The sequence below is a fragment of the Purpureocillium takamizusanense genome, chromosome 8, assembly GCF_022605165.1.
Source record: "Purpureocillium takamizusanense chromosome 8, complete sequence".
Classification (NCBI taxonomy): domain Eukaryota; kingdom Fungi; phylum Ascomycota; class Sordariomycetes; order Hypocreales; family Ophiocordycipitaceae; genus Purpureocillium; species Purpureocillium takamizusanense.
This window is the reverse complement of record NC_063075.1, coordinates 989388-1015954: the sequence shown is the minus strand read 5'-3', so window position 1 is coordinate 1015954 and position 26567 is coordinate 989388. Positions and strand designations below refer to the sequence as shown.

Here is a 26567-nt window from a genome sequence, read left to right as displayed (position 1 = left end):
ACATTGCCTCTATGCAGATGGCAAGGCCGTGCACATAAGCTTTTCCTTGAAGAGTTCAGCTGATGATGACCACGTTGAATGCCAGACCGTTTTTTGCGGAAGACTCTGTCGGGGACTTGATGCGACAGCTCAGACTTTCCTATAAAACGGAGCCGCGCAGCCGTATTACACGCGAGCATACTTCATACTTGGTACATGGAATTCGAGGGTCACAACAGAATTCGAATTGATATTTTCTGGAAAGGAAATCAAGAATAGGGGCACTGGCTCATGAAAGCATGATGTAAGCATCCACACATTGCCTAATATGTCGGTCAGTCCGTCCGCCTCGCGCGACCCAACTCCCACTCGGCAACGGGGGGGACCTTGATGAGGCGCGACGGGTACTGTATCAATGACGCCTTACCGGGGAGGGGAACAATGCTGTAGGGCAGAAGGTTTAGACTGGCGTCGACACACGCAAATCGGCTGGTTCCGTCCCTCTCTGGCTTGTTGGTGTTGGTCGTCGCGTGGGTACTGCACGTCAAACCGGCCCTCCCCCCCCCTGTCGTCTTGGACATGCATCCTGCATCTCATCACACATCACCGATACCGCCCCCTGAGCTGGACCCAAGCTGTCCTGAGAAGTGGATTTCTCCCTCCGTCTCTCCCCGATGCGTCTAAAAGCGACGGAAATCTTTCCTTGCTGGCCGCCTGTATGTGTGTGCGTCACGCCAAGGGACCACGCTCGCCTGTGAGATGTTGAGAAAGTCGTCGTGCGGAGGCCCCCCCAGGTTCAGTCCCCCCATCTCCTGTAATTATGCCCGTCTGGAAGCTGGGCGGCAAGGCGGGGGGACCTATGATCTCAGAATACCGCTGGGCTGTGCGTGGGCTGACGCGTCTTCGCTTCGCTGGATACAGCCGTCGTGCTGCTGCTCTCGAGCGGGTATTGGATCGCATGCCAGTTGAGGCGGCCGTCTGGCGGCATCATGCTTCAATATCATGAGAAAGGCGGCGAAAAACATGGCGCGGGCTGTGTTCTGACTCCTCGTGACGCTTGCGCTTTGTTTGATGCTCGAGGCTCGTTCAGAAAACGCGCCAAGAGGAAGTGAACGTATGAAACCTGCTGATTTCGAGCTCGGCGGGTGAGGAGGAGTTGCCCGTCCATTTGTAGGGCTGGCCGTCGATGATGGTGACCAACACAGGGTTGCATGAGACACGAAACCTGTTACGCCCTAGGAAGGAAAGCTCGCCTCGATGCACATCGATGAATCCGACCCATGTCCATGTGGCTCAGCACTGCTGTCGAGGCAGTTGGTGAGAGGTACCGGCCACGAACATTATAGGCATATAACAGCACTTTTGGGTAGCACATGATGTGCTTGATCGCGCAAGGCGACCACAACCCAACGCCGGGAAGCACTAGTCGCCGCCGTCAGAGCCAGGACCGGCGTCCGCGACTCCTTGAATAAGATGCTGATGCCTTACAAGGACAATGGAAGTCAATGTGCAGAGAGGCCTTGGGATAGGTCGGTGCTTAGGTAGGCTCGAGTAAGAATACATGGCACAGGGTAGCACACCGGACGACTTGCAGTACCGGCTATGGCAGGCGGGAAAGAGGCGAGACGCTTAACTATCTCAGAGTGCCAATTATGTCGATGACAAAACCAGCATCGCTTATTGATACATAGTTTGCACTGATATCGTATCGACTGACTGGATACTCGCAAGTTTCCGCATGTTGCCAGCGTACTATTCAGACGTCCACTCAGTCAGGGGACCATATTCAGACCAAGACCAACCATCAACGGCAAACATTGTTTCTCAGCGCTGTACGCCAAGAAGAACTAGCTTGGAATGCACACACACTGAACGTCAACGCGAGGCATGTCGAAGCAGCGACTCCATCCACGACCCTGGCCTCTGGGCGCGCTCCTGGCTGAGCATCATGGCCTTGAGCATCAGTTCCTCGCCACCCTTGTTGGGATCGGCGGGCAGGGCCACGGGCCCAAAGTCGGCGAAGCCCAGGCCCGAGAACAGGATGTAGCCCCTGGCCGCCGACTGCAGGCACACGGTCAAGCGCTGCTGCTGGGCGAGTCTGACGGCCTTGGCTGCCAAGGCCTTGCCGTAACCACGCTGCTGGTAGTCTGGGCGGGTGGCGAGCAGAAGCAGGTGGAGGCACGGGTCATGGCCAAGGAAGCGCTGCGTCTTGCCCCTGGCCATGGCCTGCACGAGACCCGCGACGCTGCTGGGGGCGTCTGCGAACGTGGCCTCGTCGTACGCAGCGGAGCTTGTGGTGGTGGTGGTGGTGGTAGTCGTGGTGGCTGCAGCGAACAGATGAGTGGCTGGCCAAGACCGTTGTAAGTGAAGGGTTGCAGCGTCATGGCGGGAGCGGTGCGGTGCATTCATCGATCTGGTGTGGGATAGGTGACAACGGGCACTTACTGTCATCGTCGACGCCACTCATCTTTGATGGGCGGCGGAGGCGCGATTCAGGAGCCGGGGCGTCCCACGCGACGGCGGCGACGACGAGTGGGCCGCCGTCACGGCAGCCGACGTCGGTGCCGGACAACTCCAGAACCAGGAAGCAGCCGTCGTCGCCCGAGTCAGCTGCCGCCGCGGCAGGGCGGACGAGGCTCCTCAGCGCGGCCTCGGCATACTCAACCAGGTCGGCACGGCCCTGCGCCTTGCGTGGGACAAAGGCGCGCCAGGGGGACTCGTCCGCCAGGGCCGCGAGGACGAGCCGGGCGACGGCGGGGACGTCATGGAGGGTGGCCGGACGGATCTTGATGCCCATGCTTTCGTTCAACCCCTGCTCTCTCTCTCTCTTGCTCTCTCTTGCGTGCTCGTGTCATGGGGTAGGGGGGACGGGCTGTTGGTTGTGCCTGGGAGTGTGGGCAGGGGCAACGACAGCAGCAGCGGCAACAACGAGGACGACGACAACGATGACGATGAAGGCAAGCAGACGGCCCGGTTGAAGGTCCTTGAGTGTTGGTCGGCCAGGGTGGAATGTAGCGCGCCTCGTCGACCGTGACCGCCACGGGGCCCGCGGGCCCTTCGGATGAATACGAGAGACAGAGAGAGTGAGTGAGAGAGAAAGGGATACGGAGTTCTCCTCGTCCCTTGATGAGGGATGACGTACGGTAAAAATCCCTCGCCTCGGGCGCCTCGCGGAGAGGAGGGAGAAGGAGGCAGCCCACGCAACTGCGGCACGAGTCCAACCCAAAGCGGCTCGTGATGCTGGACGCGAGGTGTTGAGCGGCCGGCTGGCCCAAGGTACGGAGACTCTCTGCGTGCAAGAGGTTGCGGCTTCTAGCACGGTACAGCGGCTGTACCCGCGCCGGACGCGGGTCGGGCGCCAAGTCAGCGAGTCGCAGGGTGGAGGGGGCCAAGTACAGCGCCATCAGGGCTACCAGTGGGCAATGGTACCTCCGGTCCAGCGCCTGTAGCGCCTGTCTCTAAGGACCTGGTAAGCTACAAGTACCGTGGACCCTTGGTCGTCCGCCCGGCCGGCCGAAACGACCTGGGGTCGGGCGTGGCCTCCTCCCATTTGCTATTAGCCTGCCGGAACAGCAACGCCCGGGATCCGGTAATAAGTACCAAGGTACATGTTCAAGTCAGAGCAAACCAACAACACAAGCTAATTCGAGGCGAGGTGATGAGGGAAGAAGGGTCACCTTTTTTTCCCTCATCACGCTGCTGCTCACCCAGTGCCCACTCCCTCCCCCCCCTTTGGCGAATTCATCCACCCGCCCTCCCGTCATCCATCATCTCGCCGTCTCGAGCATCGTCAAAAATCCCTCAGCGCCAGACGCGCTGGGATGTGCGCCCCCCCTCTTCTCTTCGTCCTCGCGGGCGCCGTGCTTGTGTACGAAGTACGCTCGCTTGCATATGCCTGCCGCTGTCCAGCATCGCCCAGGCCTGGTGTCGACATGGCGGGCTTCCTCCGCCTCCTCCCCGGGCTGTTGGTGCCCAGACAGGCGTTGCTCGTGCGACCCTAGTCGCGTGAGCTCGCTCGATACGTGGGGAGCTGCTGAGAGCTGAGCTTCCCCCCGGGGTGACACAGGTATAAGCATAATCCAATAAAGACATGCGCGGTCTTATTATCGTTCGCGGGCGGCTCCCTGCTCCATTTCTGCTGCGACATTTGCCCGCGCCCGTGTCCCATCTCTGTTCAGCCTGCGTACCGAGTGCTGTGCTGTACGTTCGTACGTGCAAAGTACAGAGACGTACGAGCGCTCGTAGGTGTCACCAACGCCATCCTCCTCCGGGCTCGCTTGTCCCACCCTCGCCCGAAACGTCACCACCGATCGCCCTGTCCCTGTCCTCTCCGTTGCCCGTCCTACCTCCCCCCTGAATCGACTTGCCTTGCCTTGCCTTGCACCGCCTCGCTGCGCCCCGACTCTCCAGCGAGCCAACGGCTTCTTTCAACTCTCCCAAATCAGTCTAGGCCCCCCCTTTCCCCCAGCTACATGGAAGCAGCCACCTCGGCAAGTCTCCGGTGCGATGCTCAGGCAAACGACATTGGCAGTGCGGCTGGCAGTGACGACGGCGGCGGCGACGGCGACTGTTCGGACGGCGACGGTTTATGCAGCCAGCACGATCCCGGGAGAGACGCTGATATCGTCGAGGGCGAGCCCAAGGGAGGACTCGGCTCCATCCTAAACATCCCGATGAAAGGTGACGAGTGGTCGGTCCGTGTTCCATGTCTTTGTCTGACCGCTAACGGGCTTCATCAGATGCTTTATTGCGATTCATCGAGACCTGGGCCTCGCGGGTGGACAGCCTCTGCGGCGCGTCCGAATCCCCCGAGTTTGAGGCCCTCCACCAGTTTGGCAGCCCGGACATCGTCACCGAGCACCACGGCGGTCAACTCGGGCGAGTGGGCGCCTACCTTGGCTTGCTGCGAGACATCATCTTCTCGTCATGGCTGAATTCGCTCCTCGTGTTCTTGCCGGTAGCTCTGCTCAGCGTCCATGCGAGGCAGAGCCCGCTCTTTGTCTTCGCCTCCAACTCCATCGCCGTCGTGCCGCTCTCGGTGCTGCTGACGGACGCAACGGAGAGAATCGCGGTGCACGCAGGCGACACCATCGGAGCGTTGCTGAACATCAGCCTCGGCAATCTGGTTGAGCTGATCCTCTTGTAAGTGGCCCGAGAGACACTGGCGCGTCGACCATTGCTAACATTGTCTCAAAGCGTGTAAGTCTCATCCAAAGCCTTGGGGTCAATGACGATGGCTCGTGACCTCTACCCGTGTCACTGACACACAGCGCAGTGTTGCGCTTCGAAACAACCAAGTTGAAATCGTCCGGGCCTCCATCCTGGGGTCGATTCTCGTCAACATGCTCCTCATCCTGGGTTCTGCCCTCGTGGCAGGGAGTATCCTCAACTGCGACCCGACGTACAACACGGCGGAGGCACAGCTGCTCGCGTGCCTCTTGTTTGTCTCCGTCTTTGTCTTTCTCGTGCCAGTAGGTTACACCAGCCCTTTCTTCCCTTTCCCCCCTGAATCGGCGGCTAATCAATATAGACCGCGTTCGACTACACCTTTGACCCGGCCAAGGGCACCAATGCCGCGAGCCTGCACATGAGCCGAGTGTCGTGCATTCTGGTCCTGGCAATCTACGCCATTTACGTCGTTCACGAGCTCCGCTCCGGCTCCCGCAACCATACTGGCACCGTGCCCTCGGACGACTCGGACCTAGAAAGCACGCACTCGGCCCAGTCGTCCCATCCCTATGGCCGTCATCCTCAGCCCATGCCTCAACCCGTGTCCGGGTCGCAGATCCTGCCGCCACGCACCATTCGCTTCGCTGACGAGGGCCCATCTGGCAGTTCTCTGTCTCAGAAGCCTAGCGTGAGCCGAATAGAGTTGGGGACGCTCCAGCCCCCCGAGTCGGAGGACTACCCGCCGTCCGACTATCGCGAGCGCCGCAGCTGCGACTCGGACAGCGTCTGGTCGCGCCCCAACTCGCACCAGCCGCTCATTCGGTCCCGCATGCATTCTAGATCATTGTCTTCGGTCAGCCGAGGGCGGCGCATGAGCCGCGAGTCGTCCCTGAACAGAGGCTTCTCCCGCTCCAACTTAACAACCCTGCACATGCTCCGCGATTCCCATCGCCAGGATCGCGAAGCGTCGGTAGATCTCGGGACCGCATCGTCAGCGATGGACGGGCCACGGCCTTCGGCCTCTGCCGAGGTCGTCATCTCCATAGCGGTGCTCGTCGTCTCATCGGCCCTCATGTCCCTCTGCGCCGAGTTCCTCGTTGGGACCATTGACGAAGTCACCAGCCAGACCAGCCTCTCGTCCTCGGTCATAGGCCTCATCATCCTCCCCATCGTCGGCAACGTCGCAGAGTACGTCACCGTGGTCGCCGTCGCCACGCGGGACAAGATGGACCTCGCGCTTGCCGTGGCCGTGGGCTCAGCGATCCAAATTGCGCTGTGCGTCACGCCCCTGACGGTACTCGCCGGCTGGGCGCTCGGCAAGGACCTCGCGCTGGTCTTTAACTTTTTCGAGATGGCAACACTTCTGGGAGGCGTGCTGCTGGTCAACTTGCTGGTGTTGAACGACGCCGGCGGGAGCTTGAGGTTGAGCGGGCTCAAGGGCGGGCTCATGTGTGCCTGCTACGTCATCATTGGGTAAGTCAATGTCATTGAAATCTCGCTGCAGGCTGTTGCTGACATTGTATGCTCGTGATAAGACTTGGGGCGTATTTTGCACCGACAGCTAGTGGGTGAGCATTTCGACAGTACCATCATCAGAATCACCTCGTCTTGAAGAGCGCGCATACTCGGAGTATAGCTGGCATCTACATGCATTTTTCGTATCTAGTAACTCGTATCTCATCATGGATCGCAACAGTGGTTCAAATCGCCCGCGCCTCCTCGCTCCCTTCGTGACACTCATACCAGGTCTTCCCACCGCGCCTCAAGGGCTTCGTCTACTCCAGTGGAGCCATACGGGATGGGCGCCAGCGCGCCCTCAGCCGACGTGATGTAACCATCCAGGCACTGCGAAAAGGTGACCTTTTCCTGCTCGTGCAGGAAGAAGTGATCGTAGCGCCTGTCGAGAGCCTGACGCAGGTTCTTGACGTTGCCCTTGGGGAAGAGCGTCTGCCACGGCTCCCGGCAGGCCTTGCCCTTGCAGCTCTTGAGCGTCAGCAGCAGGGCGTCGAGGCGGGCCGTGAGCTCTGGGATGGGGAAGCCAGAGGTCTTTCCCTTGGCACCGTACAGGTTCTTCAACTGCGCGGGGTCGTCCTGCGAAGAGTTCAGCATCTGAAGCCACGCAGGCGTGCTGAACGGCGCGCGCGCTTACCTTGATGTTGTACAGCTCGTGCTCGCTGGTGCACCAGACGCTGTAGGAGAAGTCGTACTCGCCGCCGACGACACGCACCGTCTTGTACGTGTTTTGGGTAAATTTGTTGCCTACGTTTTCTCGTCAATACCCACTGAGCCTGCGAGCCTCTCGCCCCAACACCACACCCAAAGCAGACTGAGAAGGAGGGGGGGGGGGGCGTACTCAAGTTGGGGAAAGCGGTGCCCTCACCCAGTCCGGAGCCCCAAAACTCTACATTAACGTGCTCATGCTTGGCCTTGTTGTGTTGCAGACTCTTTTGCGTCAACGGGATCGGGATGCCGTCAAAGTCGTCGTGCAGCGGGATGCCGGCGAGCTCAAAGAAGGTGGGCACGAGGTCCGTGTGCGAGGTCGGGAACGAGGCGACCTTGCCGGCGGCGATGCCGGGCCCGCGCGCGATGAAGGGGATGTTGATGTCCTCCTCCCTGCTGCACGTCTTGCCCGGGGGCAGGCGGTGGTTGCTGATATGGTAGCCGTTGTCGGATGTGTAGAACAGGTACGTGTTGGCGAGGACGTCGGGGTGAGCCTCGAGCTTGGTGACGATGTTGTCGACCAGTTCGTCGACGGCCTGTAGGGATTGCACGCGCCGGCGGTAGAAGTTGTCGTTGTACTTGACTTGGTCGTCTGTGAGCTTGGGAATGTCGAAGAAGCTGACGGCGCCGGGCTGCGCGTGTGTTTTGAATCAGGTCAAGTCAGCCGTCAAGGGTCTTTGCACTGGCAGCTCAGAGTTGAACCCATCATGTTGCGTAGCAGACTTTGCAGTCATACCACCCCATCTTTGCCATACGTACCTGATTGGGGTTAAAATTGCCTCCGCGAGGGACCTTGGCGTGCGGGAAGAGGTCCTTGTGGCGGTCTGCCGGGATCGGGGCCAGGAATTTGGCGCCGCCGCCCTCATCGAGGACCGTCTCCGCGTGAGGCCCAATGGGCGTGACGCCGAGGAAGAAGGGCTTCTTGGCGTCGATGGCGTTGCCCAGGAACTCGACGGCCCGATTGGAGACGAGGTCGGTGGAATACTTGCCTGGGTTGAATTGGAACTCGCCGTTGTCGAGGACTGTCGACGCGTTGAAGTAGCGATACGTGTTGGGGTCGATGAGGACTTGTGAGTCGCAGAGTGAGTTTCAATGAGTTGGTTTGCCACGGCAGGTGCATTGGTCATGGAAGGGGAAGGGGGAGGGGAAGGGGGAGGGGAAGGGGAGGCGCTCGCGTACAGTCGGATCTAGTCCAGCCCTTGGCCACTGGCTTGTTGTAGGTCCGGATGGTGTGGCCGTTCATGAGCTTTCCGGTGTAGTAGGTGTTGTAGCCCGCCGCCTGCAGCCAGACGGGGAGGTACTTGTCATTGAGGCCCTCGGCGACAAACTTGTTGTAGCCGCCTACATGGATCCCCATCAGTACGACAGATCGCAGGTATGTTGGCGTCTTTCCATCTTACCATAAGGCTAGAACGTCCTTGTGTCAGCAACGTGCTCGTACCGCGAGGTATACAATGTTCAGCAAAGAGGAAGACTTACAGTGCTGACATCGGTGACGTTGGTGTTGTGCGCAGCCTTGCCAGTGAGCAGCGACACACGCGAGGGGCAGCACAGGGATACGGTGCAGAAATGCTTCTTAAAGAGGGTGCCCTTGTCGGTAAAGTGCTTCTTGAGCAGCGGCTGGTAGTCGAGCGAATTGAGGTGCAGGTCCTGGTCGTCCGTCATGATGAAGATGAAGTTGGGCTTGCCATGGCCGCCGGACGCGGTGATATCATCCGCGGAGACATGGATCGCGTTGAAGGCCAGGAAGAGTGCCGAGAGGAGAAGGACAGGGAGGCCCATTGTGACGAGCGCCCTGCGTAGCACAAAGTGTCTCGACGGCGGGACACTGTTCAGGCCAGCGGGTGGTTGCTTGCGCTCAGATGCTAGTTGACGTTGTGGCTCTTTGATCTTCGAGTTCATTGTAACACTCGGGACGGGAAGAGGTCGTCTATTAAGTACGTCGCCGTCACTGCATCACGGGACGAAGCGGGAGGATGAAGAGGGGATGTCCCAGCAAGGGCCGCCGACGTTCCGACTGTCCAGGCGGGAACCGACGCGGTCATGGTACATGTAAGTTTGCCGGTCGACCATCTGTGGCATCGACGGTGGTTGCTAGGGCTGCCGATTCACGGCCGCCCGTTGCGTGTTTACTATCTGCATCGAGGCGAATCCCTACCTGCATTGGCGGCTCCAGCCCGCGGGCTACATCCAGTCTTCCAATGGAGGTCTCTAGCCCGATAACTTAGTTCCTGCAGCTCCAGATTTAGTGAGCTAGTGTTAATGTTATTAGAGGAATGCCGCCGGTGCATACAAGCTCATATGTAAGTAGCTCAGATCAATGACATGACGCGGTCTGGTCCTTCATGTTGTGGCCACCATCATGAGGTCTGGATGATGCTTAATACACCGTGAACATGGTCAACTCGAGGTCACGCCGTCGAGGAAATATGATGCTGGAGCTATTAAAGTATTTGTCACACGTCATATAATGTTGCAGCCATACCACAGACTCCAACCGAAGTGGAGTGGTGGCGGCAGGTGGTGGGCGGGCCGTGGAGAGCTTGTTATCAATTGGTGTGGGTGCGAATAGAAGCTGCCGGCGCCGCAGATAGCAATATGGACGCGTCTGTCTGCTAAGTACCCATTAGTAGTTCTTTAGACAGCCGCTTAGTTAGTCTCGGACCGCTTATAGCACCATGGTCTCTCTGCCGCTCAGTTGGTCTGCGAAAGAACCTACCAACGGGCAGGTTTAATGCTTCAAACAGTGTTGCTGGCACTACTAGTCTGCCCTATCCCCTACCAACCAGCAATAGGCAGGAGCTGCGTCGACTAGACATGGGTTCGCTGCCGGGGGCCCACGCGGACGCTGTGCCAGAGTGACGACGTCGCAGTCGTGCCACCCACTATAGCGCCATGACGCACCGCATCACGAATATCACGACATCGCTCCCACCAAGGCCGCGGGTTCGCACCAGACATTGGTGCCGCCTCACTTGGTCAAAACAGATTAATTCGCGCGCGCTGTCCCTCGGGTCGTCGGCCTGACGTGCTACATGTACCGTCACCGGAGGAGTTTCATTAAAGGGTTTTTTCTTCTTTTGCTTTCTCCATGTAGTAGTACACATGCATATCGCTCGTCTTGCCCGGTTAATATCGGAACGAGCAAGAGGTTGCACGACTTCGCTTCAGCTCGATTCTCCCAAACCGGTCAATCTGGCCGGCCAGGAACAGGGGTCCATTCGTATTCATTGTCGAACCGACATTCGTTTGGCCATCTCTCATCTGCGGCTGGCCGTACTCGAAACAGCCTCTAGGGATAAAGTTACGCCCGACCGAGCCTTCTGTGGACCAAGAGATACCCATCTAGGCGTCCGAGCGTTCCTCAACTCAGTGCTCTCTCTTGATGCTATAATCTGGGGTAGCCCGCCCCGTTCACGTGTTACTTTGAGGGTGGAACAGCGTCCACCCCTGACCCAACTCGTGGTCTATATAGGCAAGGTAATTGCGGCCCATACGTCGTGCGCGGGCGTTGATCCTGCGATGGGCTTTATAGGCGCTCGTCCGAGCCTAACTGGCGAGTGACGACATCAAATGCGTACGAGCTAGCCGCAATTTTGGCCGCCTACTATTACATCCATCTCGTAGCCTTGCAAAGCCTGATACTTGACGCAATCGGTCCCTTGTCATAGTTAGATCAGAGCCATTCGGTCTAGTCAGCGCTAGCGCAGAAGCCTTGCAATGTGTTCCGCTTCTGATCTGCATGTACCAGACGGCGGCAGCATCTCGCAGGACAGCTCGTGCCCACCGGCGCGGTATACGTAGTTCCGACGCTGATGAGTCTTAAACCGGGCAGCTAATGCGGGAAATGGACATGTTAAATGTAACGTAAATGCACAATACTCGAGGTACGTGCAGCGTTCAATGTGTATCATGTGCTCAATCTTGCTTTTGACCAGCCACAGTAACGTGAAATCCACTGGTACAAGCCCAGACTAGAGATGTCGTAGGACGTCAGTGATTTACCAAAAGCAGAGACGGGCGCCAATATATTCGTGCAACGTCGAACACGCAGCTACAAGGCTTCTTATCATAGTATTGAATCGAGTTGCCTAGCCATGAGTCCCAAAAGGAATGCGCAAGCGTTTAACCATAGTGACCTTCGGTGCCCGCAGCAAGTAGCCTGTCACCAGACATTGACCAAGTAGCAAAACACAGTCGTCACAGATTCCTTCTGCTTCTGGTCCCAAGTGAATTGACCAACTTGAACCTTACGCCAACCTCGTTAAATCCCAAAAAGGTATGTCGTACGACGCGACCCCCCCCCCCAAAAAAAAAGAACCGCACCTCGATAGAAGTACCGTCGTGCTACCATCAAGATCAGGGATGGTTCATTGGACCGGCGGGCTGCTGAATAGAGGGACCATTGTATGTAGGTGGAGGTGGTTGCGGAAGCCGGTATTCTGTAAACGTCTCGGCCTGTTCAATGTCCTTGGCTCGACGCTTTCTGGTACGAAAGAATATGATGAGGAACGCGGCGAGAACAACCAGGACGATGGGTATGGCGATGAACTTGATTGCGGCTCCAACGGCACCCATGGCGGTAATTTCGTTGTACAAGGATTTGATGTGATGGCCCCGACGGTGTTCGTATCGATCGGGAGGCGGTAGAATACAGGAGCTGAATCGCAGATCGGAGGAGCTGTGCGACCACAAGACAATTGAGGGAGTGGAAACTGGTTTACATTTACTACATCCCGCGATCAATGGTAGCAAGTGGCCCAGGGTCACGATTTATACCGGCCCTGGGCCGCACCGAGTGACTCTCATGTCCTCATAAACGCTGAACAACGTTGCGATGCTTCAAGAACAAGACCGACGTACGCGTTCAAACCGTAAGCAGTGCCGGCAGTGCACAAGGGGCGCGTGCAGAGCATCTCCAGTTGGCTGCCGAAGGGCCCCGTCCCTGGCTGCACAGCCCCTCGACCGTTACACTTACGGCAGCCGTCACACGCATTCCAACTGTGACCCAGATCGTAGCACCAGGAGTCAGGATTCCTACTTGCAAGTATAAGCCGCGATGCCGCGCCTGCCAATCATTGCCCGAAGCGCCCATCTGGCGCTAAATGTGAGATGCCGAGATATCCAGAGGGGCTGGTACCGATATCCGACGCCAGCGAAGAACCAATGTCCTGCGAGCTACGGCTGAATATGACGACTACCAATAGCGATTCTATCTTGTGACATTATCTATGCCTAGACCATTCGATGGTCAAGCCACCGAATGCAGTATACACTGTCGTGGACTGCATGAAGTGATCGACATGGAGTGGCTGCTGCCAAGCTATGCGCCGAACTTCAATTCGCGAAACAAAGTCATATATTCCAATCTATGTTGTAACTAATATGCGAGCAGCACATTGCAAAATACCCAAGAAGAACGTTGAAGTTCTTCCCATCTCCGCCATTCTGCCGTTGAAGGCCAAGGTTTTACTTTGCATAAGGGTGATACAAGAAAAAAAAGCACACCCGCTCATGGAAGTGCAGATACTTTTACTCAAGGTTCTTTACGCCTTCAGACGGCTGACATAGTCGTGCAGGTCCAAGCGCCTCTGATACAGGTTATTGTAATCTTCCCGCCGCTTGCGCTCTGAGAGGTTGTGTCCCGTGATGAGGATCATCATGAAGAAGGACTCGACGATGCTGGGCGGGATATTGCAGAGCAGCTGGCCCGTGGTCGTCCACCTCATGGCGCTCGCACCGGCTAGGAGGCCGATGATGAGGACGACACCCATGATGACGGTCACCTCGTGTGCGCAGACCGTGCCCATGCGCATGGACAGCCGGTAGGTCACCGTCTGCTTCGGGACGTACGGCACCGCCGGGTCGGGCTGTCCGATATCCTCGAATATGGCCTTGTCGGCGAGGTCAACCTCGTTGAAAGCGGAGACCTCGTAGTCGTCGAACTTGCTCTGGACGTTGCGCAGGACGAAGCCGTCGTTGAGGCCAACGAGACCCGCGTACGTGCCGATCAGCAGCCACCAGTTGTCGTTGAAGTGCATGGCCGGCCCGATGGCGATCCACACCGCCATGACGATGATGAGGATCGCAATGCCGGTCAGCGTGCCGACGAGGTCTGCGTAGTAGAAGATGGCGCGCTGGATCCTGCTCATCTTGGGCGCGGGGACTACGACCACCTCGTTGGGGTTGTTGTCGCCGGTCATGACCCGCAGCTTGGATTCGATGGCCGAGTCCACCTCGAAGATGCACTGCAAGCACTGGGAGATGTATGCGTTGTGCCGTTCGCGGATGTTGGCCAGGAACGCAAAGATGAGAACCATGAGCGCCGACGTTGCCGAGTTGATGTAGAGCTGCCAAGTGTCGCTCCAGCCTTCGGAGTGACCGAAGCCGATCCAGACCAGAATGCATGCCCAGTACAGACCGACAGTCACGATGTGGCCGAACCCAAACGCAGCAAGCGTGCTCACCCGGCCAACCCAGCTCTCGGTCGGAAGTTCGGCCGCAAAATGAGTCTGGCTGACCTCCTTGCTATCCGCCGGCGGGACGTATCGGTACCGCCCCTGGTCTTGAATGTCTCGCAACATCCTGCGGTTGCTGATGTTGCGAGACCTCAGACTGGCGGAGACACGCAGGGAAGACTCGTACGAGTTGAGCTGCTGTCGCATCAGGAGTGAGTCGAAGAGGTAGCTGATGATGGCCTGTACATCCGAGATCAGGACTGCCCAGTCGGTGGTGTGCCCGTAGGGAATGCCTAAGAAAGCCCATGTGAGGAGTCCGAGTACGATGCATAAGAACACGGGCTCGGAGCCAGACGTCCGGACGAGCCAGTCAAGCCCACGGTCCAGGGCTCGTTCATGGACTCTGGCAACATAGCCAGTGACATTGGAGTTCACGGCCTCCACTGCCACTTTGACCTCTCCATCGTCTTTCTCACTCGAGCTCTTGGACAGAGGCTCTATGTATTGCGTCGGTGCTGTCCCCTCAATCGCTCCCTTTGCGCCAGGCGAGGTGAGAATCTCCAGAATCGGCTTCATCTTGCGTTGCACACTCAATCTATGTCGATGAATTTTGCTGTCAGTTCCGGTGGATTTAGCCAACCCACATACAAGTATGCGCTCGCCATCATAACACCAACCTTGTTTCATGTATCAGTCAAAGTTGTAGAAGTGTTAGGTCAAGTTTGCATCGAACTTGGATCAACACGGTCTATGGGGGCCAAATCTCCTCTGACAGTGGGAAGTCGCCGGCGTCGATCCGTGGTCGGCGGACAGTTGTTACAGTGTCCGCCAGCGTCGCAGATAGTCCCAAGGCGATCATCAGTGTATGATTTGGTTGACGACGAGTAGCCAATTCTGAGCTCCAGGTTACGATCGTGAAGGTAGTTGAACAGAGATGTATTGAAAACGATGGTGCATTGAACGACCCAGACCAGACGGCAGTGAAGGGCAACCACCACGGAGACATGAAGCGCTATATAAGCCCGCACGTGCATAACTGCGATTCTCACCGACAACATGAAGTAGCTCACAAATTTTCTTTTCTCTGGCAATAATTCCCTCGTTGCAGGATGAAGCCCAACGCTGGCACTGAAAGTGGCTAAACCGGCAGCCGAGCTCCATATTACCGCGTGGTGGCACCCAATCTACGACCCTGTCGTTGGCCTCGACTTTCACCAGGATGGCTGCTCAGCCTCTCCCTGGCCCGCGGGATGGGGGCCGGTCAGCACATAACGTGAGGCCAGGCCAGACGCAACCATGGCAAAACATGAGTCTTTGCGGCAATTTCCGCATAAGTCCCGCGCTGTACTATACAGTACATGCGTGGGCAGCACCTGAACCTTTGCCCCAGACGTACTCGACATGTAGCAACGACAGAGGCTCCGAAGCCGCGCAGCGCGTTCTGTTGGGTTGGGAGCAAATACGATCCGGATACTAGTTACCGTCTAAGCCCCCCTGAAAGCTTGTCTGGTCCAATCTTCAGGTTCGGCAACCGTCCGGGACCCGCAGTTCATGTTCCCCCCTTCCCCGGCTTGGCATCGGCCTCGCAGCGGCCAGTCCCGCCTTGGCTGCGCCGCCGCCGTCCACGAGTTGGTGGTCCGTATATATACCGCAGAACCTCTTTCTTTTTTTTTTCTCTCTTTCTTTTTTTTTTTGGGTGGGGAAAAATACGCAGTTTTTCAACTCCTTCAATTGTTCAACTGGGGCATAGCGTTGTCTAGCGTTCAAGTCTTTTCGTATCCAGAGTGCACCGATCGGAGAGCCTGTGGGCAACATTTTTAATGTTCCCAGTGTCATTTGTTGATGGAGCATTCTCTCCGGACGTGGGAGTAACTGATCCCATTTGTTCGTCCGAAAATGACCCCCTGCCACATACTGATGGGCCTGGTCTGTGCTTCTAAGAGGGTATGTAACACTTGGCTCACGCATGCGTCCACGAATATCCACCTTCCTCGTGTCTCAACAGCACAGTATATATCGTACCGTCTTGGTTTAATGTCTGGTTCAATAAGGATGCCTCGTGGCGGACTCAAAAATAAGGGAAAACTTCTCACGTACATGGCGGACCCAACGCATGTGGACCGGATACGTGACTGTACCAGACGTAATGGGCTCAATTGGCCAGGAGGCTCTGCCCTTATCTCGTCGCGTCTCATCAATCGATCAATATCTTCGAGAAGCTGGCCAAACAAGTTTGGTTCAAGAATCATCAACCATGCGATGCACAATATCGCTGTACAGTGTGTCCGACGGTCCATATTGAGATGCACACAAACCCCCGAGTCTAAGCACATTAAATATGTGCAAATTCAACGTAAGAATGCTTTGTTTCCTCGCTTCAGTTATTGAGGTGTTCCTGCCCGCCTGTAGTGAAATGGGCACGGTGCACGATAGTTGAAATAGTACATACTGCCCCCAGTCCCTCGCTCCAGATGTCTCTACGCATGCTAATATGAACCCGGCCTAGTCAATTATTCCTCGTCAATTATTGGCGCTCGCACATGTCTCGGTGTGACCATGGGCTGACCAACTGATTAGTGCGCGTGACTGCCGCTGCCATTTGATCGACATTACATGCATATCATGGCGGCCAAGCAAGCCAACAGTGAACACAGCCCACAACAATGAATGGTCGTTGAATCCAAGATAAATGCTGTCTACTCCACCATGGTAACTTTTATTTTGGCAGCGTCTATACCTCCATCGCAGCATATAAGATTGAAATCTGGATCTACACACAATGAGTCGTCGTCCATTCATATAGTCATGGAGTATTCCGGCCGTCTCACGGGACATTAGGATTTGGGCGAGCATGAGCCTCGTGTTTAATGGCATCAAGTCGAATATGCACTTGAACCGGTGTACGTTTTGAAATTACCCTTTATGTTGACATCTCTGATACTGCCGACCTTGTACATATACGAAATTGTTGACTAGACCGAACATGAACCATAGCATCTTTGATTATTTGCCGATTGCACTATCGTTTTATAGTAGCAATACTTTGTCTGATAGTGATGTCGTATTATCTTGGTTTTGTTGTTTGTGTCAACATGAATTCAACTCTGGACCGGCTGCATGACGCCTGCATGCGGTTTGCGGCGTACACATTGATGTATGCGCCCGCACTCCATCAGCATTGGTGATGTCTTCCGTGATCAAATAACAGACCGTCCTAGAACGGGCGTCCTGCCATCTTCAACGACGTGAACCAGCAGCATGGTCCCCTCACCTAGCCTCGATAGCTGCTGGTAGCGCTTCATCGAAGACTATGTGTACCACTTGACGTGCCAGAGGCACCAGCTCGGACATGCATGAAGCCCATGCAACTCCTCTGCGTCGGCCCATCACGATCCGGCACCGAGTCACTGCAACAGGTGCTGAGAACTGCCTAGAGAGCACTGTAACATGATCCGGAACCTCGTGCCCATAGACAGGTTTCTGGAGTGGAGCATCGGCGACGGCTTGGAACCGCTTCATGTTTGCGCGATCCTTGACCATCCCGTGCTAGAAATGGACTTCCCGCATGTTAAAGCTACGGGAGTGGGATGGAAACAGCGGAAGGAGCAGTTGCTGAAGCTAGGGTTGGCAAGGATATACGCAACACGGCAGTCATCTGTGGCATTGCATGTATTATCGGCATCGGAGCGGTGTGCTATATGTATTTCTGATTCATGTTTCTAGCCATTGAACCACCGTACTCAGCATACGTGCTGCTTATAGTTGCTCCGTAGTAAATACCAAATACCCAACTCTTCTGATTCAGCACCGTAGTTACAGACCAGTCAATCGTAGGAACGTAGTATATTGGTGGACGCAATGTCCCTAGAAAGGACGGCAAGCACGTCGCTTGGGTGATTGTCATGGCCACCTGGCCGTGTCCCTGAACATCAGATATTGGCCTTCGCCGGCTCGAGATCCCTCGGCCAGCTGTTCGAAGCCGAGCGAGAGGTACATGGCGCGCCCCGAAGGCGCGGATATGAGCCAGATGCTGCTCCTCTGTGCATCTGCCGCATCCATGCCCCATCGCGTAAGCGCCCTGCCAATGCCTTGCGATCGGTATCTCGCGTCGACGGCAATCGAGTTTAGGGCTACGCAACGTCAGTGCTTTTGGGGAGAGTGATGAATCGTCGTCCGACTTGACTCGGGGACTTACTCCACATGTGGTTGAGCTTTCTGTGTCCAGGCAGAGGCATTGCGGCTTCCATCATCTGCGCAACTTCCGCGTTGCAGCGCTCTACTGCAGCTTCGTCCAGACACCCCGGCGCCGTCGTCACCACCGCCTCGTCGGTGCCAGAAGTCGTCGCTTGTGGAGGCGCAGCTAGGGTGCGGTGTTCGTCGTTCTGGGGGGCAACCCAGTGTGCGAAGCCGGCGATGACCTCGCTTCCCGACTCGTCGTCCATGATGACGGCGACGAGATAGTGGTGGCATGGATCTTGCGCGCGTCTTTTCATGCGTGGCTCGTAATAGTCGAGCTGGTCCTGGAGACCGGGCTTGACACGCAATCGCTCAGGGAATATGGCTTTATGGTAAAGACTGTCTGCAAATGACCTCGTCTTGATGGACACCATGGTTGGGATGTCGTCCTCTCGTGCGTGGCGAATCGTGAACTGCATGGTGGGCGTGGTCCGACCATGCCACGTAGGGGACCGTAGCAACAGGCTGACGGGACTTGAAATTCTCGATGATCGATCGAAACAGGAACAAGTTGAATGTTTCTTTCAATGCAAGGTAGTTTAGTTACCTAGCTAATGAGGCTGACACACACGTGATGGCGCGGTTCATGTTCAATATTTCAAGCCAATGCCAAAGAGACCTAGAGCATTCGCTCGCTGGCTGCATGTCATGTGGCCTGGCGTTCGATGCCGACTTGTCTTGGCCAGGCTTCGCGGTGCTCCTGCGTGCACTCTAGCTTCAGACGCAAAGCAAGGCTTCTCGGAATTCTCCTTTGGTGCACCTCTGCCGCCCGGGACATGAAGTTGGCAATCAACATACTTGCGCCAGACGGCAAGAGGCGACCGACATCAGAGTCAGCTGTATATCTGCTTCGCAGCTGCTGTAACACCGGCCAGGGTCGGGAGGATCCACTGGAGCAACGGAAGCTAACAATGTGTTCGTCGCTGACGGCTTTATTGATTGATGCCCCCTTGCCCCCCTGACTGTCTGGTCTCACCTCGAGTAAAACACGAGCATTTGCGCTCCTCTTGTGACACCCTCGCACTGTTAGAGCCTGGGCGAGATGTCGATTCATAGCCAGCTCGCCAGGGGCCTTTCAATGCCACTTGTCAAGCTGTCTGGTTCCATGCAACTCCCGGAGACCGCACGCTGGCAAATCCGTCTCTCGAGGCCTGCAGGCTGCAGCCCGTCAGCCGCCCGCCTTGCCTCCCCCTCACATGATCCTCAAGCCAGGACAGTTCAACGCCCGAAAATTACCCCAAACGGCTAGCCAGGGGACCCCGCAGTGGGCTCGTTGGGGATGATGCCGCCAGGCCATGGTGAGGCAAGCGCGCCATGGCAGCTCCGTCTTCCCATGAATGTCGCGCGCTGGATCAGTTGCCGTTGGTGCAGAGTCCGGGCTCCAAGTATCAACGTAGTTAGGTTGGTCGTGCCTGGGGAAGCACGAGTACTACATCAAATGCAGGTTGGTTCGTGCCCAGGCTTCTGCACCGACGGCTAGTCTATGTAGTCTTCGGCCAGCTTATGTCGACGCCGAACGCGGAGACCGGGGCTCTCTTGCCTTTTCAGTCGCATCACTGCCCCCAAGCCGTGATGTGAATGAGGCAGACGCGGAGCTCGTCCGAGAAATCCATCTTCAGATATGTACCGCTGGGCCGACGATTGCTGAGTCGCCGCTATGGAAGCGTCTTGAGGAGTATATGACGTGCGCTGCGAACGAGATTCGATCAATTGCATCGTCACCTGCCTCACGGCTATTTCGTCTCCGCGCATCATATCGCGTCTGATACGACCAAACATAGCTGCGCAACCAACAGTCGCAGCCCTCGTGGGCCCAAGTCTCATCACAGCGTTCAAACGGGAGCGTCATGTCCGGTGAGCAAGACCCCCTTCTGGGTGCAACAAGCTTATGCCCGACCTGACTGACAGTCGTGTGTCCCGCCCAGCAGCTCATACTCCTCCCATGGCCGCGTCGTTCGCCTCGCCCGGCCAGCTGCGAGCGTCGCAGCAGGTCTGCGACAACTGCCGGTTCCGCAAGACGAAATGCGACCGCGGACTCCCCTGCAGCAGCTGCGTCGCCTCGTCCATCCGCTGCCAGTATCTTCACACGCTGCGCCGCAAGGGCCCCCGTGGAGGCAAGGGACGGCGTCTGCTGCAGATACGCCAGGGCCTGACGCAGCTGGACAAGGACCATATCGAGGTCAGCACCCCGGCGCAGCTCCAGCTCGAACATGTGGCCGCCGCCGCCGCCGACGAGCCGTCGCGATCCTCGGTGCATGCGCCCACGTCGTCGTCCGCCGCCGTCACCGAGCACGAGAGCAGCAAGCACCGGCTGGCCGTCGCCCTGGCGGCCAACGTCCAAGTCTTCTTCAAGCACCTCTTCCCCATCATGCCGGTCCTCAACGACGCCGAGGTCCTGGCCGACGCCTTGCAGTTCGACGAGCTGCCGCTGCCGCGACAGGCGTTTCTCCTGTCGCTCTGCGCCGCGACGCGGATTCAGCTGAAGCTGGACCACGTCGAGGAGTGCGACGACTTGCATGCGTCCGTCAATGCCCATCTTGGCTCCCCGCTAACGGGCGAGGGTCTTCTCTCGGCGGCCAAGCGGCTGCGGCGCCAGTTCGACATTGTCGACAACCGAGGGCTCGATGCCGTCCTGACGTCCTTCTTTCTCTTCGCGGCGCACGGGAACCTGGAACAGCGCCATCACGCGTGGTTCTACCTCAACGAGAGCATGACGGTGGCCTTTTCGCTGGGGCTCGACAACGAGGCGACGTACTTGAGCCTGGCCAAGAGCGAGCGCGAGCTGAGGCGGCGCATCTTCTGGCTGCTGTTTGTGACGGAGAGGTGCGAACCCCTTTCCGTCGATGGTTCCTGTCGTGCTGCTTTCATGTTTTCTGACTGCCTCGTATCAGGACCTATGCCCTCCAGCATCGCCGGCCCGTCATGCTGCGCAGCACCATCACCAAGCCCCAGGTCGTCGATTCCGACTGCCCCGTCGTGATGCACGACTTCGTCAACCACATCCGGCTGTTCGAGCTGCTTCCACACTCACTATACGACTGGCTCCCCACCAGTGACCCGTCGCAGCAGCAAGGGTCGAGCATCGTGCTCAGCCAGCGCGTTGGCGACAAGCTGTGCGCCGTGCAGGCCGCCGACTCGGTGCTGGAAAGCCAGCGCTTCGACACGCTCGTCACGCAGCAGTGGTTGCGCGTCGCCATGTGGCGCCTCGCGTATGGCGTCAACCCGAGCCTCATGTACGGGCATGCCGCGTCGCCGAGCTTGGTCGTGCCGTTTGAGGCCGGAAAGACAATCATGATGCAGCTGGACATGGTCAACCAAACGTCCAAGGACTGTCACGGCATCGGCATGGTACGTCAATCATGCATGGCCTTCCGATCGGACGTCCAGTTTAAATGTTACTGACATGCGCTTATAGGAACAAAAATTGTTCGACATTGGCATCAGTCTCGCCGACGCGTCCATGGCGACGTTCCCTACGTCTTCGTTCGAGTTTGGGTCATTGGATCTACTGTCTTCCATCGTCAAATGCCTCGGCCGTATCCGAGGTGGCAGATCACATCTGTTGCCCGAGCTGCTCAAGCATTCCGAGGGCGTCTTAGCCTGCACCTCGCCCGCCGCTCAGATTGACATGCAGTGGGCACTGGGCGACGAGTCGTCCGGCTCAGACCCAGACTCAGTCGCGGATGGCGCAGCTATGCAGCTCGAGGACGCGCCGCCACCGCCTGGACAGGACGCGTGCACCCTGTCACAGTTTGGTGCCGTCGGGGCCTTCATGCCCGCGTCTTGCGATAAGCTGGGCTTTGATGAGGTTGCCGCGGGAGAGCTGGCGTAACGCCGAATGGCAAAAATATCTTGCTTCTAGCAAAGTGTCTATGATAAATGACGGGCTTCTTCCTTGTCGGCCTCAAACATACATGAGGTTGATATAGACCCCCCAGGCCAGCCCTACGGCGCTCCCAACCAGCACGCGGTACTCGAACGGCACGACTGTCAGGTTTAGCAGGCATACAAAAGGCCAGAGCTTGTAACCGGACAGGAGCATGGGCAAAAAGTTCTCGCCGCAGCAGTCAGCACCCATGTATGACATGCACGCTCGTCAAATGCCGGTTCGCCACTTCCGAGGTGCGTGTGGATGAGAGACATTGAACATACCTGTCCTAGGTTGGATCGCGCACTTGCGAAGCTGTTGGTCTTCATGTATTCCATGAGGCAGATGAACAAGATGGTGTTGACTACCGCTCCAAACGTCTGGTCGAGGAAAAACTTGGCCACAGTGTTGGCGACATTCAGGCCTGTTGGTCCATCGTCTGGCTGTGGATCGCGATGCTGCTCGCTGCGACCCGCAGCAGCCCACTTTCCGGGCGACTGAGCAGCGGCCGACGACTTTGGGCCATGATTGATTGGCGTTTGCGTTGGAAAGGCAGACTCGAGGAATTGCTGCCACTTGTGATTCGGGGGCGTCGTGAGCGCCGTGTAGACTAGGACATGCGTGAACGCGACAATGTCGACTTCTCCGAAGCTCTGTCGCCCTCATCAGTACCGATCTTCTACTACAGGCGCAAATCATTTTCACACGACGATCCCCATCATGTTGTTTGTGTTTCAATTGTCGAGCACGCGGGCGGCGCACCTTGGACTTGTAAGCGGAGATGGCTTGGGCTACGACGCTGGACAAGCCGCTCAGAAAGACGGCTTGTGTCGTTGCCGATGCGACGCTGACGTTCATTGTTTCCGACGACGACGACGAGCGCTGCAGAGGCGCCGAGAGCAAGAGATCCAAGGCATAGTATTTGAGTTATAACAAGGACCTGGCCGTAAAGGAGCCGTGAGAGTGGACACGCCATGTCGGCCCCGCGGCGGCGAATAATTCGGGCCCGGGTGCAGGGGGACAGACAGACCCGTATCGGTTCCCCTCAACATGACGGATCGTCCCGTCAGCTCTAGCATAAAGGTTACTCGATCTGATATACGTAAATCAAATGCCCGAGTTGTTCTAGCTGATTGCATAATACTTGTAGATAATATCAATGACCCCAATGCCTGTCCACATAGTTTCAGTGCATGTGGCAACATACGTAACGACATGACTCCACGCGTCCTGTGCAACATACCGTAGGCAATAATACTAACCCTGCGCGTGCGGCCTTCTTCATGTCCATCATGTCCATCGTTCCATCGCATCATGATGTCTGATACCTAACAATACTTCATGTTGGGGGTAAGGGATACTGGGTGCGTCCGATGCGCCGTTTGACCGCATAAAATTTCTTTTCTCACTTCCACATGCCGTCGTTGCAATATACCTGACTATACCGTCCAAGGGTCCTCATAATGTGCGAGCTGGCAAAATTCGAAAAACACGATGCAGCATGAGACGTGTGTCCGGCGTTAAGCCTCCGGTGCAGACTGGATGGGGGTCGACAGCCTGTCACTTCTCGCGATCGTCGCGCGATTCCGGCCGGGACTCGTCACTACTTGTGACGTCGCCGCTGTCTTCACGGAGCTGGCGGATCGTCTTGCTGCTGTCGCGAATGCGCCGGCCATATCTCCAGAACACAAACGGGATCGGAATCATGGCCACCTCGAGCACGCCGCAGAGGGTCCCGGCGAGCTGCGGCGTCATGGCCTGGTACATCCTGGCCCCCGCGAGCGGCAGGCCGGCGCCGAACAGGCTGCGGATCACGGCGTTGCTGGCCAGCGCGCTGGCGGCGTAGATGCCGTACGCGCCCGCCAGGTAGTTTGACGAGTAGATGAAGCTCAGCGTGTTGCCGGCGCCAAAGGGGATCCCGAAACATATTGGGATCGCCCAGTGGATTGTCTTGGGCAGGCACGTCCAGGCGAACCCCAGCTGGCCGATGGGCGTGAGCAGGGATCCGATGGCCATGATCAGGGCCGCCGCCTCTGGGAGCGGTTTCCCCGTCTTCGCGTCGCGGCCCTGGGCGTTGATGAGTCGTCGGATCAGGGGCTCTGCCACAATGGCGAGCACGATACCCAGCCCGATACCGAGATAAGACATGCCCGTAAATCCGGGGCCCCAGCCGCGGTGATGCGAAAAGACGACAGGGTACGCGATGAAGCAGAGATACAGTATCCCGTAGATGAGCGCGTTCCTGAACCAACCAAGCCAGCCAGGCCCCCCCCTTGTCAGCGCACGGCATCAAAAAGCAACGTCACTCACTCGCCACAGGGGTTGGTTCCCCGTGCAAATGAGTCCCGGGCGGGGGGATCCCTTACCAGACATTGATGAACCAAACAATCGGCTCCGTGAAGAACAGGACGCAGGGGCGACGCAGGTTCACCCAGACAAGACGCATCGACGAGCACCTCTGGTCGTAGCGACACCACCACCGCGGATTGCCCGATTTACTGCGCAGGCGGGCCGCCTTGCGCCTGAGAATCTCGGGCGCGTACGTCTCTTTGACAGTCAACATCATGACGATGGAAAGGCCGCCTAGAATCAGCACAATCCAGTTGGTCCACCGCCACCCCAGGCTCTCGTACGTGAAGCCGCCGATCAAGGGTCCCAGGACCGGCCCGTTGAAGGGTCCGAGACTGTACAGCGACATGCCCATGGCGAGGTGCTCGGGCTTGGACACATCCACGATTGAGCCAGGGCCGTTTGAGACCAGGGCGGCACCGAAGAGACCACTATTAATAGGGGTCAACAACGGATGCGTCTTCAGTTTTTTTCGTTTGTCTTCATGTCATTTCACACTGGAGAGACGTTGATTTACCTGATCAGCCGGACGGCGATGATGGCGGCCAGGGACTGCGCCAGGCCGCCCGGGACGACGAACAGGGCCCAGCAGCAAAGGCACCCCAGGTAGACGACGCGACGCCCGTAGAGCTCGCTCAGGGGCGGCGCGATGAGGCTGCCCACCGCGAGGCCGAGGAGATAGGCCGTCATGCCCATGGTCCCCGCAACCTTGGAGACGTGAAATTCTTCCCGCAACCCGGGGATCGCGCTGCTGTAGCTCGTGCTGTAGAGGACGACGACCCACGCGCAGAACGAGACCGTCACCATGACCCAGACCCGGTACCACGTGGGCCAGTTCTTGGGATCCTCGGGATCATCGGCGTCAAACGTGACCTGGAACTCCTCTGGCCGTTCTGAGGCCAGGTCACTCAACATGATTGCCTCTGTGGAAGTTGTTGCTGGAGGTGTTGGACGGCCGTCGTGTTGCTGAGCTGCCGCTTCCAGTCTCCCTGCTGAGGCGGTAGCCATCGTGATGGAACCCTGGGGACCGGGCCTGCCGTGGGGTTTTGAGCACGGGAGACGGGGAGGGGTTGTTTAACCCGTCTCACATCACGACTGCAAGTGCTCTCGCTTAAGAAGAAATGCGAGACCTGGCGTCTCGCCGCTGGCAGTGGTGGTCTCGTCATCGTCGCTGCCGCGCCCGGGCCCTCCACCCTCCGCCTCCCCCAGCCTTGTCGACAACCTTGAAATGGAAGTCCCCATCTAGTACATAACGCCGAGTGCATTCTTGTCCGAGACCTAGTAGAAGGGAGGGGGGGTTTCCGGCGGAGCCGGGGAGCGCCGACGCAACCGGCATATGGTGGACGCCACGGCAAAGGCAGAGCGGACTTGGGATGCGGGTAAACGAGGCGTGCCGTCAGCATTCCAGCTTGGAGCAAGTGATGCTGTAGCATGAGCCTGTCGGACAATTCTGCGGGAATGGGGGCATCTCCGTCATGCTGCTCCCCGTTCTACTACATGAGGTAGCCTCCGGCGAAGCTCGCCCATGGTTGATCGCGGGATTGGGCGGACGGGCGGCGCGCGCGACGACACCGCCGCCGGCTGTGGAGCTCGACATGGCCCGTGACGCAGTCATGGAAGGCCGGTAGCGTTGTGCCAGCGATGCCCCCTTCGATGACCCGCAGCTCGGGCCCGTTGTCGACAACCGCCGGAGGTGTATCGAGTTCAGCCCGGCAGCGGCGACGCCCAAGCGACGATCCCTGAAGTCCTTTTGTTGCTCCGGGGCCACGGGAATGACTCTATTCCGGCGCGTTGGCCACGGGGCTGACTCGATGAATGACGCCTGACCGGGGGGGGGGAGGGTTGCGCAGGACGAAGTAGGGGGGGGGGGGTGGCGATGTGCGGTTTCTTCAGCACAGCCCGCGGTGGTGTTTGATGAGACCAACATCGACACGTGGCCGACAGCGCAACTGAGGCAGACGGGAAGTTGTCAGTCACGGAAAAAAATATATATGACGGGCAGGGGGTTGCATTGGACAGCCGCAGTGCCGCATCAATGTGCACAGCTCTGCTGTTGTGACCCCCCCGTCCCCGTCGTGCGCGCGCGCGCGCACGCACCTCGTGCATCCATGCATTACATACGACGGCAGCCCGTTTGTGCTCCTGCGGACTCTTGCCGACACGAGCGTTGCTCAGACGTCGGGAAGATTCTGTTCTGAGCCTGAGACCGATGAAGGGGGGGAGGCTGAGGCCGACGCTGGGTTGATCGTATCTGCTGCCCCTTCGGTGCTCTCTCGGAAGAGCATCTC

At 57.7% G+C, this 26567-nt stretch overlaps 9 protein-coding genes across 9 annotated transcripts; 2 read left to right on the top strand and 7 right to left on the bottom strand.

The window, feature by feature from the left end:
* Positions 1-1542: 1542 nt before the first annotated feature.
* JDV02_008347 (uncharacterized protein) lies at positions 1543-3350 on the bottom strand. Its single transcript, XM_047989934.1, has 2 exons — positions 2425-3350; positions 1543-2303 (listed from the first exon to the last, which is right to left on the bottom strand). Exons 1-2 carry the CDS (start codon positions 2774-2776, stop codon positions 1855-1857), a joined length of 801 nt encoding a protein of 266 aa, XP_047845939.1. The 5' UTR covers positions 2777-3350; the 3' UTR covers positions 1543-1854.
* Positions 3351-3661: 311 nt separating this feature from the next.
* On the top strand, positions 3662-6835 carry JDV02_008346 (uncharacterized protein). Its single transcript, XM_047989933.1, has 6 exons — positions 3662-4659; positions 4719-5121; positions 5176-5178; positions 5255-5450; positions 5510-6621; positions 6684-6835. The coding sequence occupies exons 1-6, from the start codon at positions 4452-4454 to the stop codon at positions 6718-6720; spliced, it is 1959 nt and encodes a 652-aa protein (XP_047845938.1). The 5' UTR covers positions 3662-4451; the 3' UTR covers positions 6721-6835.
* Positions 6780-10040, bottom strand: JDV02_008345 (uncharacterized protein). The gene is made up of 8 exons (XM_047989932.1): positions 9662-10040; positions 8848-9599; positions 8769-8775; positions 8548-8709; positions 8128-8435; positions 7502-8000; positions 7298-7407; positions 6780-7239 (listed from the first exon to the last, which is right to left on the bottom strand). The coding sequence occupies exons 2-8, from the start codon at positions 9268-9270 to the stop codon at positions 6886-6888; spliced, it is 1863 nt and encodes a 620-aa protein (XP_047845937.1). The 5' UTR covers positions 9271-9599; positions 9662-10040; the 3' UTR covers positions 6780-6885.
* Positions 10041-11303: 1263 nt separating this feature from the next.
* JDV02_008344 (uncharacterized protein) lies at positions 11304-12177 on the bottom strand. The gene has a single exon (XM_047989931.1). The coding sequence runs from the start codon at positions 11944-11946 to the stop codon at positions 11728-11730; it is 219 nt and encodes a 72-aa protein (XP_047845936.1). The 5' UTR covers positions 11947-12177; the 3' UTR covers positions 11304-11727.
* A 737-nt stretch (positions 12178-12914) lies between these two features.
* Positions 12915-14869, bottom strand: JDV02_008343 (uncharacterized protein; the record flags this gene model as incomplete). Its single annotated transcript, XM_047989930.1, has 2 exons — positions 14504-14869; positions 12915-14421 (listed from the first exon to the last, which is right to left on the bottom strand). Exon 2 carries the CDS (start codon positions 14400-14402, stop codon positions 12915-12917), a length of 1488 nt encoding a protein of 495 aa, XP_047845935.1. The 5' UTR covers positions 14403-14421; positions 14504-14869.
* Positions 14870-17710: 2841 nt separating this feature from the next.
* On the bottom strand, positions 17711-18623 carry JDV02_008342 (uncharacterized protein). Its single transcript, XM_047989929.1, has 2 exons — positions 18022-18623; positions 17711-17956 (listed from the first exon to the last, which is right to left on the bottom strand). The coding sequence occupies exons 1-2, from the start codon at positions 18479-18481 to the stop codon at positions 17727-17729; spliced, it is 690 nt and encodes a 229-aa protein (XP_047845934.1). The 5' UTR covers positions 18482-18623; the 3' UTR covers positions 17711-17726.
* Positions 18624-19558: 935 nt separating this feature from the next.
* On the top strand, positions 19559-21894 carry JDV02_008341 (uncharacterized protein; the record flags this gene model as incomplete). Its single annotated transcript, XM_047989928.1, has 4 exons — positions 19559-19916; positions 19988-20885; positions 20954-21410; positions 21478-21894. The coding sequence occupies exons 1-4, from the start codon at positions 19910-19912 to the stop codon at positions 21892-21894; spliced, it is 1779 nt and encodes a 592-aa protein (XP_047845933.1). The 5' UTR covers positions 19559-19909.
* Positions 21895-21930: 36 nt separating this feature from the next.
* Positions 21931-22818, bottom strand: JDV02_008340 (uncharacterized protein). The gene is made up of 3 exons (XM_047989927.1): positions 22693-22818; positions 22215-22583; positions 21931-22116 (listed from the first exon to the last, which is right to left on the bottom strand). Exons 1-3 carry the CDS (start codon positions 22786-22788, stop codon positions 21967-21969), a joined length of 615 nt encoding a protein of 204 aa, XP_047845932.1. The 5' UTR covers positions 22789-22818; the 3' UTR covers positions 21931-21966.
* A 51-nt stretch (positions 22819-22869) lies between these two features.
* JDV02_008339 (uncharacterized protein) lies at positions 22870-26139 on the bottom strand. Its single transcript, XM_047989926.1, has 3 exons — positions 24797-26139; positions 24297-24710; positions 22870-24172 (listed from the first exon to the last, which is right to left on the bottom strand). The coding sequence occupies exons 1-3, from the start codon at positions 25285-25287 to the stop codon at positions 23491-23493; spliced, it is 1587 nt and encodes a 528-aa protein (XP_047845931.1). The 5' UTR covers positions 25288-26139; the 3' UTR covers positions 22870-23490.
* Positions 26140-26567: the final 428 nt, after the last annotated feature.

Coding starts and splice junctions, on each gene's coding strand:
- JDV02_008347 (XM_047989934.1), bottom strand. CDS start 2,776: ATGGGCATCAAGATCCGTCCGGCCACCCTCCATGACGTCCCCGCCGTC. Junction 2,304..2,424: donor GAGTGGCGTCGACGATGACA/GTAAGTGCCCGT, acceptor TGTTCGCTGCAG/CCACCACGACTACCACCACC.
- JDV02_008346 (XM_047989933.1), top strand. CDS start 4,452: ATGGAAGCAGCCACCTCGGCAAGTCTCCGGTGCGATGCTCAGGCAAAC. Junction 5,451..5,509: donor TCTTTGTCTTTCTCGTGCCA/GTAGGTTACACC, acceptor TAATCAATATAG/ACCGCGTTCGACTACACCTT. Junction 6,622..6,683: donor GCCTGCTACGTCATCATTGG/GTAAGTCAATGT, acceptor GCTCGTGATAAG/ACTTGGGGCGTATTTTGCAC.
- JDV02_008345 (XM_047989932.1), bottom strand. CDS start 9,270: ATGAACTCGAAGATCAAAGAGCCACAACGTCAACTAGCATCTGAGCGC. Junction 7,408..7,501: donor CACCGCTTTCCCCAACTTGA/GTACGCCCCCCC, acceptor GAGAAAACGTAG/GCAACAAATTTACCCAAAAC. Junction 7,240..7,297: donor ACGAGCTGTACAACATCAAG/GTAAGCGCGCGC, acceptor AACTCTTCGCAG/GACGACCCCGCGCAGTTGAA.
- JDV02_008344 (XM_047989931.1), bottom strand. CDS start 11,946: ATGGGTGCCGTTGGAGCCGCAATCAAGTTCATCGCCATACCCATCGTC.
- JDV02_008342 (XM_047989929.1), bottom strand. CDS start 18,481: ATGCAGTTCACGATTCGCCACGCACGAGAGGACGACATCCCAACCATG. Junction 17,957..18,021: donor AAAGCTCAACCACATGTGGA/GTAAGTCCCCGA, acceptor GACGTTGCGTAG/CCCTAAACTCGATTGCCGTC.
- JDV02_008340 (XM_047989927.1), bottom strand. CDS start 22,788: ATGAACGTCAGCGTCGCATCGGCAACGACACAAGCCGTCTTTCTGAGC. Junction 22,584..22,692: donor TCTCCGCTTACAAGTCCAAG/GTGCGCCGCCCG, acceptor TGAGGGCGACAG/AGCTTCGGAGAAGTCGACAT. Junction 22,117..22,214: donor CGCGATCCAACCTAGGACAG/GTATGTTCAATG, acceptor TGCTGCGGCGAG/AACTTTTTGCCCATGCTCCT.
- JDV02_008339 (XM_047989926.1), bottom strand. CDS start 25,287: ATGGCTACCGCCTCAGCAGGGAGACTGGAAGCGGCAGCTCAGCAACAC. Junction 24,711..24,796: donor ATCGCCGTCCGGCTGATCAG/GTAAATCAACGT, acceptor CCCTATTAATAG/TGGTCTCTTCGGTGCCGCCC. Junction 24,173..24,296: donor GTTTGGTTCATCAATGTCTG/GTAAGGGATCCC, acceptor TGGTTGGTTCAG/GAACGCGCTCATCTACGGGA.